This window comes from Oratosquilla oratoria, chromosome 16 (assembly GCF_046742065.1).
Source record: "Oratosquilla oratoria isolate Oo_2021 chromosome 16, ASM4674206v1, whole genome shotgun sequence".
In the NCBI taxonomy this organism is placed as follows: Eukaryota; Metazoa; Arthropoda; class Malacostraca; order Stomatopoda; family Squillidae; genus Oratosquilla; species Oratosquilla oratoria.
The window spans coordinates 48101330-48115533 of record NC_134792.1 but is presented as its reverse complement, the minus strand read 5'-3'; the positions used below and the strand labels follow the sequence as shown (position 1 = coordinate 48115533).

Genomic DNA, 14204 nt, shown 5'->3' with positions numbered 1-14204 from the left:
AGAAGCCAGGTTCTCAGAAATGACCTGACTCCGGATACCTTTTGTTCCGTTCGCAGAAAGCCAAAATGCCCAAAAACGCGGTCCTGCGGTGTATCCTGGGCGTCACGAAGAAGGATGGCACCTACATATCCCTTTGGAGAGAACGGAGTAATCTTCCTTACAGCACAGGTAAGCACAGAGACCCAAATACATGTTCCTCCTTCTTCAGGGTGCCGCGTGGTCCCCGCGAGCATTATGCTTAACCGTGATCAAAATTCACAAATGAAAGATATGATCAATTCTGTGGTGATCCAAATATCGGCAAGAAAGGCTGATGTTTTTAACTAAATTCCAAGGGTACCCCTTTTACTTTGTAAAGCGGAGCCAAACAAGCACTTCTCCAGTCCTTCGGCGCATTCCCCCTTCATTAAACAACCTCGCCAGCCAAACCACCATAACCGTTTCTCCTTTTATCAGATACTGCATGACACCCACCCATCCCAGGTGCCTTACCAATTTTCCTCACATTCAAATAAATTTGTACTTCATTATTATTATGTGTGTGTGTGTGTGTGTGTGTGTGTGTGTGTGTGTGAGTGTGTGAGTGTGTGTGTGTGTATTTACCTAGTTGTATTCTACGGGACGAGAGCTATGCTCGTAGTGACCCGTTTTCATATCTCTCCGCATCCAGTTTATTCTTAAAATCGTGTATAGTTTTGGCATTCACTGTTTCTCTGTTCAGTTTGTTCCAGACATCAATCACTCTATGTGGGAAGCTATTCTTTTTCAGGTCTCTTCTATAAGTGTCCTTTAGTTTCTTTTCGTGTCCTCTTGTTTCTCTTCTGTCCCACTTTAATAAGTCATCTCTATCGAGGATTTCCATCCCTTTCATAATTCTGTGTGTGTGTGTGTGTGTGTGTGTGTGAGCAAGAACAATAGGTAATGTTAACCTCGACATTATTTTTTTGTCCTCCATCTGCAATTTCTTGGCGCGGCACACCAGACGTGGACCGGGGTTGTCCAGTCTTGGAATCTGGAAACGGGAGCGGAATCGTCTACGTCAACCATTCGCTGGACAAATGCTTCAACGAGATTGTCCCTGTTGATGCCAACTCCCGGCCAAAGGTGAGTTCGCAAGTGGTTGTCGTCCCTAGGCACAGCAATCGTCGCCCTTTTAATCTGTATCCCTCCGTGGTTTCCGTTGGGTGTTAAAGATATGGTTCACCGGCATCAACGCCATGACTTTCTTTAGTGATTAGTACAATATTTGTGGCGAAATTCTGGATTCTTTGTGTTTAGTATACAAATAATTAAAATATATTTACAATACATAAATATGCTTCTTACAGTATGTAGAGGGATATGTTTTGTTTAATTTACAAAATAAATTACGTTGGTATAATGAACATTGTTATTCTATTAATTGAAATTAGTCGAACGTATGTTTAGTCGGACGCATGTTCTAAGGGGTGACTATTGTTTATCCCGTACTCGGCGATCACGAGTCCTGAAGGGGTAATTTCACGTGTTGGCTACAGAACACTACAGGCCGTACGGCATCTAACTTGCCTTATGTACCAATGACCTCTCTTCCCTAAGTTCTTGCAAGGAAGAAGTAATCGAGTCAAAGCATTGGGTCAAAGCACATTTTGACCCCTCTGCATCATCCAATCGCCTTTTACAACATTCATGAAAACACGATGGTGGTATTCTTACCTTCCAATCACATGACCATATAAAAAAAGGTGTTGTCCTAAGAGTGAGCGATGGTAAAGGAATTGTATAATGAGAACAACAGAGACGAGGGATGGGAATATTTAAGAGTAGCTCAACATTTCTTTGTGAGTGGAGTGGAGTCATTAGACTCCCTAAAGCAGCGTTTCTCAGCCTTTAAAATAAACCTTTAAAATAACCTTTAAAATAACCTTTAAAATAAATTGCATGTCTCAAGGAACCCATGCGCAAAGAAAAACACACATACCATATCTTTCTCATTTTATTTTCATCGTAATATTAGGTTAAATAGGATGATGCCTATATTACATTATTACAATAATCAAGAATATGCCGTGCATGTTTAATTATATTACGTATATGAAATTGAATAAAAAATCAAAAGTGCATTAGCTTATCTCGCTTATTCTCGCGATTCCCTTGGGGACCTTTTGGGAACCTTAGGGTTCCAGGGAACCCTGCTGGAGAAACGCTGCTCTAAAGTATAGACTGCATCCTAACATTGACAATGTCGAACAAATCAACCCCCTAAGACCTACTGACAGGTTCATTACACGTAAGTGCGCTTAAATTCCTTGCATTGCTTTGCTTGTTTTATAAGCAAGAACATAGACCTGCTCGGGACAAGGAGACAGAAGCATGTTAATGTGCGAGATCACAACAGTTTTATTGACACGTAACCAAGCATAGATACATATAAAACACACACAATATACGTGGCGCACATCCATACATTCCATACATGGGACACCTTGACTTAGGGCCCAGTTACACCAAGCTTACTATCTGTTTCCGACCACCGGCGACCAGGCTGATTTGTGCTGTTCCTCTCTTTATAAAAAGAATTCAAAACTGAATCGCCCTCCTCCCCGTCATGAAGATGAATATAAAATAGCCACGTGGCGCTGACCATGAGAGAAACAAAAGTGCCACCGTCGAAGGTGGTGGTCGGAAACAGGTCTTAAGCTAGGTATGACTGGGGCTTTATGACACACAACAACGTCGAGACTGTACAAATTCAAACCAGGCGTAATGACCACCTTATTAGTCGATAGCCTAAAAACAAAACAAAAAAAAAAAAAAAAAAAAAAAAAAAAAACGTTCTTCACAGGTGTTGTTCGAGATTGGGGCAAACTGCCGCAATGTGTAATGAGCACTAACACAGCTGACTCGTTCAAAAATAAACACTCGGGTACACATCTACTCACCAATTGGATCTTCCTAGTACAACTTCTATCAACTCTTCCCAACTTTTTTGAGTTTTGTTGCCACACTAAAGCAAAGATAGATATGTCCTTCAGGCGGTCCTACTTTACGTTTTCCGATCCCTGATTTCCTAACCTATATTTATCATTTGCAACTTCAGTGCTTAATCAAGTTTCTTTTGTTAAAAAACAGATTTTTATGAGCTATTCAACTTCTGAAGTGTCTTTGAAATCGGTTAGAAGAACAGCTTTCAAGCATTAAATCTCATATCATTTACCTGATGCATGTTCAATTATGATGTTGTTCAAATAGAGTAAGTCTATTTTTCAAATACTTGGGTTTACTAGATCTCGTTATCTTGTAAGTGAGAAGACATCTCACACAGGGTCATAGCGCTCATTGACAACAAACGATGGAGGTAGGGGTTGGAACATTAATTTAAGTTATTGTCATATCATTTTTCCTTTTAAATAAGTCTAGCAGTTTTATTTTGTATAATCCGTAATTTCCTCATCATATTATTTGCTATATAGGGTTAGGTAGTCTAATTTTGAGACGGGTGGTATCTGTGAATCAAATACCGAGACTGGAACAGCTCACGATGGGTGACACCGTGCTAAGTGTCATCAACATTCCTCGCGGCATTCACAAACAATAAGCCTTCGACTCTCTCTCCTTTCTTCAGGTGTACATTGGTTGCCTGCAGGGCTACGAAGCCCCAGAGGAACTGCCAGACTCTCTCTTCATCTTCTCATGCGAAGAGGACAGGAAGTGGAAGCCCATTCGGGGGAATCTGACCGAACTCAGAAACTTCTATTGCGGTAAGTTTCAGGGATGACCCGTCATCCAGGAGGAGCTAAGTAAAGAGCGGGGGGGGGGGGGGGGAGTGGAGTACGTGGGGATGAAATGGAGTTCAGTTCGAAGCTTTAAGGTTCGTTTAGATCAGTGGTTCGGGGAACAGGGATAAATTACCCCAAATGGGGTCATTTAGAAATTTTGGGGGGTAATGGACGTCCTACGGATGTGGATGTGCTAAGTGAGGGAAACTAATATCAAAGTTGGAGAAAAAGAATGCATCGAGGATCCCAATCCCACGATCTTTAAAACTACGGAAACGGAGAAATATCAGTATTGAAACTGTTTCATCAGTATTGAAACTGTTTTTCACCCTCCTCAGTGAGACCGCTTTTGTGTTTATCCATGAATTCTATATGTAAACTGGTTTGTCCCCCAAAGTACTTCAAAGTGTAGGGTAAATTCATTTTACTACAAATTCTTTTGGTATATACAGGCAGTAAGTCTTCTAATACACAAATTTTGTTGAAGGTGATACTGTTTTCTGCATTAATAATTTTCTTGGAGATACTTTCTAAAGATCTCACTAATCGCCGTGTAGCAGGGTCTAAAGACTCTAAACTCTGTAGAACTCGTGCCTAGGTGGACATATTCTCCGATCCGCATTTCGGCTCAACTGAGCACATTTTTCAAACTATCATGTGATCTCCCCTAGTCTAATAATTTCGCGTGGTCAAATATCGTACTTTGTTGACATTTGACACACTCCCTGAAGAAGGCTCAGTCGAGCCGTGATCCGAATCGGAGAATATGTCCACCTACGCATGAGTTCTACAGAGTTTAGACCCTGCTACACGGCGATTAGTGAGATCTTTAGAAAGTATCTCCAAGAAAATTATTAATGCCGAAAACATCATCACCTTCAACAAATTCTTTTGGGGTGTAACACCCAAAAAAGTTACCTGGGTCCGGGTTTAGATAAACACCTAAGCAAGATGGTGTGATGTCTGCCATTTATTTTATATTATTTGTTTATTTGTTTGTTATTACTTGTCTGTTCGTTGATTATTATTTGCTTGATTTTCGTTTATTATTATCACTTACTATTTTTCTGTTTGTTAATTATTCAACTATACCCATGCCTTTATTTAGTTTATTATGATTTATGTTGCTATAATTTCTATTTATCTATCTATTTGTCCTTGTTATAATTTTTTTCGCATACGACCTAGTTATGGACCAAAAGGTCTGTCGGCATGTTCCTCCTTTGTAAGCCTTTGTATTAAACTCATCTGCTGGAATTCGAACCCCCGCCAGAGCGGAATGCTTCATATAAAGCGAGGACCGTACCGCCTGTACTACCGTGACCCTTCAAAACAGAACGAATCCCAGCAGATGAGTTTATTTCCAATTGTCAAAATGACACAAACAATCCTTTGTATGTATGTATGAAAGTTTCAGGGTAAGGGGGTAGGGGGTATTCGTTGTATAAGTTTTATACAGACATTTCAGTGTCATGAGCCATTAAGGCAGCGGTTCCCAACCAGTGTGCCGCGGCACCAGAGAGTGCCGTGCGATCAACTGAGGGTGCCGCCAAAATCCAGGGCAAAAATTACTGTCACAATCATATTTTTGTATTGTCATCCATTTTTGTTCATTAAAGCAGCATCAGTGTAAAGATCAGTATTTTCATATTGTCCGGGGACAAAATTTTGTTACACTGATGTTGAATCAACAAAATACTGACGAACTAGATTTTAGATTTTCTAATAAGGATGTTGGACTCGTGATTGACAGTTACTACCTTCCCGGATGAGAGCCCAGAGCTCGTGTGTGACCGATCTATAGGTAATCTTGTGACCGACCTGACACGCACGCAAAAAGTCCCCACCCACAAGAGTTGGAATAACGGCTCGCAGCGCAGCGACACTGAAATTATTTCAGCCCTGGGCGGGATTCGAACTCAGATCGCTGGGTTAGCAGTTGCGAACGCTACCACTGCACTGTCGAGCCGTGTGTGTGTGTGTGTGTGTGTGTGTGTGTGTGTGTGTGTGTGTGTGTGTGTTTGTGTGTGTGCGCGATTCACCATGACCTTGGACCACATGCTGGACTTGTGATCAACAGCCATTACCCTCCCAAATGAGAGCACACAAATCCTTGCCCACGTGAGTTGGGGTGTCGGCTCGTAGTGCAGAGATGGTGAAATAATTTCATACCTATGTGTGCGTGCGTGTGTAAGCAATTTGTGGATCCCCACGACTACAAGCATTTCTGGTTCTCATTCAACTTTAATGACTTCGGTTGAGCGACAAACAAGATTTTTTTTTTACCTACTTACCTATTCGTGACATTTTTTCCTATATATAAGACATATATGTATCTATATATTTATTATTCATTTTATATAATTTATTATCATTAATCATATATATATTACTTATTAAAATATATATTTTTAGACAAAATATGTAAAAGTTGTGATTTTACTCTTATGATCGACACAACCGAGACAACCAACCATATCGATGGATTTTCGAAGGTAAAAAGCAATTTTCATCCTCATTTCTTGACACCCCTACGGTCCAGAGTAACTCAGCATCCTTTTATATTTGAAAACTAGTCTCTACTTAGAAAATAAACAAATAAATGAATTCCACTATTCGTCCCTTCTGCTGCACTTCTTTTGTATTTTCGTTCTGGTCAGTGTCAGAAGACTTTATTCAGCTGAGGGAGAGCTCCTCCCAGTCAGCCGGTCGGCTTCCAATTCTTACTTATTCCTTTCCATGCCGACCGGCTGACCTCCATTCCAACAAGCTATACCTTATCCTTTTACCCGGTCGGCTGGCATCGTTCCTTCACGCATTCTCTGCCAGCCGACCTCCTTTGGTTTCCATTCGATACAACTTTCCAGCTTACCCGGACGGCCGACCTCGATTCTTGACTCTTCCTTGGTCGACCGTCCTCCCGTGCTCTTCAGATATACTTTTCGACTTCCTAGCCGACCGGTTTTCGTTCCTTTTTCTTCCCTTTCCTAACCGGTCGGCTTCCTTTCCTTTCCGCTAAATCTTGCTGTTTCCCTGGTCGGTCGGCCTCATTCCTCTACGATGATCTCCAGGCCGACCGACCTCCTTGATAATATCCTTCTTGTAATTCTCTTCCAGCGATCCAGGCCGACCGGCGGGTCTTGTCCTTTGCATTCCTGGTCTCCGCCGGTCGGCCTCCTGCTCCTTCGGTCGAACTGCTCCCCCAGTTCGTGGAGGACCCGGACGGGAGCGAACGATTCGTCGCCACACCGAGAAAGACATCAGAGATACTGCTACGACCCGGAAACGGCGAGGATCCTTCTCGCGTCCTCTTTTTGCTTCCTGTCGTCAGGCGATTTTATTCAGCTCGAGTCAAGCCTCGCAGGTGTTTCTGGGGGTAAAGCCCGTCTCCATTATCCCCCAGATGACGGAGTTCGTGTAATTATTCTTGTTCGGCGCCATGACATCTTGTTCAATTCCAACAAGTCCTGAGCTTTGAGTGTGTGTTTGTGTGTTTACCTAATTGTAGTATTCAGGAAAGGAGCAACGCTCGTTGGGTCCCGTCTCCTGTTCTCAAATTTTCTAACAAATCTGGACTCCAATTCATGTACAATTCCAACTTAATCTAAAACCTTGATTCCCGGCTATCGCATTCTGATTTGAATGCCCGTATTGTTTGAGTTTGGGCTCTATCACCTTCTTACCTATTCCACGTATTTACGAATCTACCTGGAGAACTGTATTTCTTCACATCTTTTAGACATGTGTTCTGACTTCATTTCCTCTCAGGACCTCTTAAAATGCCCTTCCATCTTTAACGCGTGTGTGTGTTTGTATGTGGAAGCAATATGCGGAACCCCACGACTACAAACTTTTCTTGTTCTCATTGAAGTTGATAATGACCCACACGCTTGTGCGACCAAAAAAGGACCAAATTCGTTGGTTTTTCTCCAGAAATTCCTAATTTCACCCATTTCGTGCAACTATTTACGTTCACATTTATTACCTACTTATTAATAAGACATGTATATTTATATTTTATTTATTGTATGTCATTTATCATTTATTATTAATTATACATCTATTATATTTACCAAAATACTTATTTGTGACAATAATGACAGACACTACAGAGACTAGTAATTCTATTCGAAGCTAAATAGCAATTCTGGTCCTCTTTTCGTGACGCCCTTACGGCCCAGAGTAACTTGGCGTTCTTTTATGGTTGAAAACTAGTCTCTACAAAAAATATAATAATGAATAAATAAATGATCAAATCAAAATAAAAAATAAATAAATTTCCGCTCATCGTCCCTCCTGCTGCCCGCCTCAACCCTTGACAGCTGTAGGGCCCTGTTCACACTAACGTTTCCAACCGCGGAAGTTCAATTACAATGTAAGTCAGTGCAGGTGTTCACACACAACCGCACAGTTTTTCCTTGGCAATGTGGTATCGCCGCGGTTTCCGCGCGGTTCAAACCGCTAGTGTGAACAGGGACTTAGTCTCCACCTCTTCGATGTAATATAGTCCTCAGGGAGAGAAGCGCTGGTTATCATCAACAAAGAGCTGTTGAGGGGGTTCACTGTCTATTTCGAAAATACAAATATTATTACTTTTTCATTTATTCATTTCATTGTTTATCTATTTGCTGTTTGTTTATATATTTTTTTTCTATTTGTTTATCTTACATTCATTTGTTATATTTATTCATTTATGTATCTATTCATTTGCAAAAAACGGAAACTTGTCAGTCCATTTTAAAGTGGGATTAACTACTCCGTCAAAAGAGAGAGAGAGAGACGGGGAGAAAGAGTGTGTGTGTGTGTGTGTGTGTGTGTGTGTGTGTGTGTGTGTGTGTGTGTGTGTGTGTGTGTGTGTGTGTGTGCGCGCGCGTGTGTGTGTGTGTGTGTGCGTGTGCGTGTGTACAGCATGTGTTTACCTTATTGTGATATGCAGGAATTGAATTACGCTTATGATTTATTCTCTGCCCGTCTCTCCTCTCTCTCTCTCTCTCTCTCTCTCTCTCTCTCTCTCTCTCTCTCTCTGTGTGTGTGTGTGTGTGTGTGTGTGTGTGTGTGTGTGTGTGTGTGTGTGTGTGTGTGTGTGTGTGTGTGTGTGTGTGTGTGTGGTTCAAGCCACTTTGATGATCATCAGCTTTAGGATTGCTGGTAGTGTATCAGAATATGCACATGGATTTCCTCAACTTTCGTCACACGTACACAGTGTGTGCGCGCACATACACTTACACGCATAATACACATACATGCATGACCCCTCATACGCGTATGAAAGATGACGAAAACATGTTTGCCATGAAAATGAATCTGGTTGGAATAGTTTAGAATATGATAGAGCACAATGTAAAAGCAGGGGAGAATTTACAGATAGGTATGATAAAAAAGGGAAGGATCTCCACGAGCATAGTTTCTTTTCTGTACATTACAATCACACCATGACACCGGCTAGATCAGCGGTTCCCAACCGGTGTGCCGCGGCAGCAAAGAGTGCCGTCAGATCAACTCCTGAGGGTGCCGCCAAAATTCCGGTCAAAAATCATTTTCGTATTACCGACTCTCTCTGTCATCCGTTTTTGTTCATCAAAGCAGCATCAGTGTAAAGATGAGTATTTTTACATTATCCGGGGACAAGATTTTGTTACACTGATGTTGAATCAACAAAATACTGACAAACTAGAATTTAGATTTTCTAATAAGGGTGCTGGGGACTTCTGAAAGCCTTGGGAACCACTGCCTCAGGGGATGGAAAAGCACACACCTGCACACACTTAAACATACACACATTTTGATCAATATTATAAAGGAAAACACAATGAGCCCAGAACGTTACCAGAAGACTGAGTCACTGGATTTGTTGGAGAATTGGTGAACGTGTGCAGAAGAAGAAGGTGAGAACAAAAGGCTTGGTCAATTCGTGCTCGTCTGATGTTAACTGGAATTAAGTCTGTCAAGATCAACGAGAGCACAAATGGAGAGTGTTTCGTTGGCGAAGATTTATATGTGTTTGGGGGGTCGCCGATTTAATGAAGCGGCCTTGCTGTGGATGTGCTGTGTCTTGCGACACTGCTTCTGACCCAGGGCAGTGGACAAGATGCAGGGATGACCCGTCATCCAGGAGGTGTCAAGATAAGAGGGAGGGAGGGAAGAGGGTGGAGGGGAGTGGAGTGTGATAGGGTCAGAATGGATGGGATTGGTTTTTATGCCTTTTTTTTTGGGGGGGGGGCTACCTCCCTTAAAAGGGGGGGGGAAAGCCTTTGGTATATGTAGGTATGTTTGAAGGGAAATATCGCGCCGAAGACAAGTATAGATGTTGTTAAGGGAAGATTTTGGGAAGGTACCTGGAAGATAGGATAGCAGCAGAAGACAGAAGCTATCATCCCTTTTTTTTTTTAACGAAGATCGTTTTCCAAACATTAAAGAATACTGACTAAACTCTGTCTTCCTTTAGTACGATATGGTGAATAGATATTAAATTAGATTATTTACATTTTGTACCTGATACTAACATTAACTGCTCATTGTATATATTCTTAATTAAAAGACCCAATGGTCATGTTTATAATGTAAAACAATTTTCTTTTATCTCAGTTCCGGAACCACCGACGAAGAGTCCGGCTTCGGAAGGCGGTGGGGGGGCTGGTCAACATCGGCCTCTGCCTCTCCTGCTGGCGTTCGTTGTCCTCCTGAGTTCCACTTCGTGAGGCCGAGCTCCTTGGAAGGAGGGAACCCTCCGGCAACCACCGAAAGACGTTGTTTGAGGAAGGTCTTTGGGTTATCTGCCCTCTTTCGAAGTCTGCAACAGAAACCTTAATCGGTTGTAGCCGAGACTTCACCTTCTCAGACTTTTTTTTTTCATTCAGTTCTTCACGAATGCAACCTAATGTTTAATACACACACACACACACACACACACACACACACACACACACACACACACACACACACACATACACACACAAAATATCGAGAGAATGCAAATCTGTTTTGTCCCCAATCTAGCAAGCAAACTGTACAATGAAATTTTAGAAATTTTAAAACTGTCATTATCTAAAGGAAGAAGAGAGAGAGAGAAAGAGAAAACAGGATTTCGGCGTTCAGATCAGTTGAAAGGAGTGGGTGAAATTGACAGACAACAAAATATTTTGCTTTGGAAAGCGAAATTGCCACTAGACAACGTGCGTGAAAAATCAAGAAACGCATTTTTCCGCGTTCATGTGTCAACTTTTAGAAAATAAACGTACCAGTCTAGAGCCACATATATATATATATATATATATATATATATATATATATATATATATATATATATATATATATATATAATATTACCTCTGAAGAAGCCCCAAAGGCGAAACCGGTCAGGAATAAAATCCCTTGTTCCCAATCGTGTCTTTCTATTCTTACCATTCATATATATATATATATATATATATATATATATATATATATATATATATATATATATATATATATATATATGTATATGTATATATACATACATTTTTATAATCGTTGTGTCTGTATATGTAGCACGGTTGCTAGCATTTTGGCTTCGTGATTATGGACACACGGATCAGGGTTTGAATCTCATGGCAGAGCTCATATATATATATATATATATATATATATATATATATATATATATATATATATATATATATTATATATATATATGTGGTATGCATTCTAAAACAAATATGCGTAATCTACAGTTACTGTTAGCCATGCAGCTGTGGACATTGCCCAAGATGTCTATCAATTTCAGATTCTCCTCTATCGTTATCCATAAAGAGAGCTGAAAAATGGCGACAGTTTATCTCCTCCGACTACTAAAAGTTGGGTGTACGTCAATTCCCACACTAAACCACAGCCAAGAGACTAATTGTTCTTTCAAGAGGTACCGAGCGGCAATGTTGCAAATGTGATCTATGCCAATTCCCACAAACGAGTGAGATTTTTTCCACAAAATTCCCACAAGGAAATCTGAATTTCCACATTTCTTCATACAAGAAGGAATTATTATATACACAAATAAGTTCATTGTAACATATAATTTGTTCACAAAACATCCCATGAGAGCAAATTTGTCAGATACAAATTTGTGGTAAATTCCCAAAAAAATGGTATCCCTTTAGGGAGGGACCCGACGACCAACGCCAGGTATTCCGGTGCGACAAAATTCTGGTCAATGAAAATCAACACAACAGTTACCACAGTTGCTGTTAATATCATTATCGTTTTAATTGTTATTATTATTATTATTATTATTATTATTATTATCATACATGTTTACCGTGCATACAGGTACTTACCCGGATATACAGCACATGGATACATACACACATACATATACGTACATATCTACAGTATATACAGTAATGTAGGTCAAGCAGTGGGTAGTGGAAGCTGCCAAAGAGAGAAAAGTGATTACATGCTTGTTTTGATTTTTTTTTTTTTTTTTTTTTTTTTTTTGTATGTTGTTAACAATGAGTGTTTCTGACCTTGGATACTGGACCGACCCGAAGAGTAGTCAAAATAGTCAAGGAGAGATTTAACCTTTTGAGTACGATGAATTACCCCCCGGATTCTGTGAACTGATTTGATCACGTTTTATGTGGTTACTATTACTCAGAGTAAAAGAGAACGAGTAATACAGCAGTGACTTTATATTTTATAATGCGAGTAGTGGTTGCATCGTACGTCTGGCAGCAGATGCTGCGCGCGCACTGAGGTGGAGAGGGTAAGAGAAAAGAGCAATGTAAGCAATGTAAACATTTATCACCATTAAATTATCACATTTAAAAAGAGTCCACGGCGCATTCGATTCCTCAACGGTCCATCTTCGAATCCCTCCAAGGACTCAAACAATTTATTGCGAGATGTTTCACCAACTCTCTAAGGCGGAAAGTTGCTGATGTGAGTGTGTGTAAGGTCACAGACCCATAGATCAGCCATATATGAGCTTTGAGCTCATCCTGGAAGATACTAGCTGTCGATCACGAGTCCAACACGCATTAAAAAAAAATGGTGAATACGAAGCCCATTACGGGAACATGTTTGTATTCCATTGAAAGAAGAAGGATAAAGGCAACGATAAATGGTATGTGGTCAGCAATGGCTCTGCAGGTAGAATTGAAGTTACACTCGTAATTGAAAATATATAGGGAAATATAAATCATGAGTCAAGAAATCTTACACATTAAAAAAAAAAGAAAAAAAAAAGCGAATGGAGAGATAGTCCAAGGGAAGTAACACTGCGAGAATTTTTCTTCTGAGAACTAACTAAAAACGTGAAAATATGGAAGAGAACGCCAATGCGGTAGGGACCAATAACATGCATGGAAAGGTGAACAGGAATGACAAATAATTAGAATATTAAATATATGATAGAGTGGGTTTTACGAGTGCGTATAAACACATGGAAATGTTCAGTGCAAAATAAATCCAACACGTAAAGGTATTTGAACGAAAAAATAATGCCCATTTAGTTCAGAATTATTTGTTGGTGGATATAATCACTTGGAAACTGGAATAGAAATGGCGTTAGATAATTCATTGGTGAGGAAAGAAATATGGATCCAGATGTGAAGTTACGGTACGAGAGGGGGAGAAAAAGAAAGGTGACAGAAGAGAGTTAGTAGAAGAAATATCAAAAACAAAAGAAGTGGGACTGGAATGAAAGGAGGAGGGTAATAAGAGAATATTATTAGCAACATTAAAGAAGTCTTAGAGAGCGTGGCAAAGGAATAGAATTAAAAAAGTGGGAATAAAAAATTAAGGAGACTGATGAGATGTATCCATGTATGCAGAAGTAACCAACAGGAAAGAAGTTAAAACAACGAAACAGAGATCTTTCTTATGACAAGTGAAAGTATATATATATATATATATATATATATATATATATATATATATATATATATATATATATATATATGAAGAGAATCGCCATTGACGCCGAATGTCAACTCAAATATTCATCAGACTTAATAATTCCAAATTCTAGAGTGTAATAGTTCCATTAGCTCAGTTGGTAGAGCTCTGGTCTAAACATCAAGTGAAGTCCTAGATCGAGTTGCGTTGGGAATGTTGAAATTAATTATTTGATGTGATATATATGTTTGTGTGAGTATATATATATATATATATATATATATATATATATATATATATATACACACACACACGAAGAGTCTTTTCCCCCTTACAAGTGAATTAGTCAATCAAAGGTATATACCTGCTATATACACGAAGAGAGAGAGCGTGAAAGGGAATAAGGCTAGGTGTGGAAGGTGAAACATGATCAGGTAAACTTGCTCCGTGTTGCAGTTTTAATATTTACCGACTTGTAAAACTGTCACATTTATACAATCTTTGATTAAGATTAACATTTGTATATGGGCTACAGTTGATTAAACGACATTGAATTAATTCAAAACACGAGTATTC

General features: G+C 39.8%; 1 protein-coding gene across 1 annotated transcript in view; it reads left to right on the top strand.

Annotated features, from left to right (window-relative positions):
* Nucleotides 1–11130, top strand: part of LOC143033770 (uncharacterized) — a 50836-nt gene extending 39706 nt beyond the window's left edge. Inside the window, exons 5-8 of the mRNA XM_076199257.1 lie at nucleotides 57–168; nucleotides 983–1104; nucleotides 3605–3740; nucleotides 10344–11130. Coding sequence (XP_076055372.1) covers nucleotides 57–168; nucleotides 983–1104; nucleotides 3605–3740; nucleotides 10344–10456 — 483 coding nt within the window. The 3' untranslated portion in view covers nucleotides 10457–11130. The remainder of the gene's footprint in view (nucleotides 1–56; nucleotides 169–982; nucleotides 1105–3604; nucleotides 3741–10343) is intronic.
* Nucleotides 11131–14204: the final 3074 nt, after the last annotated feature.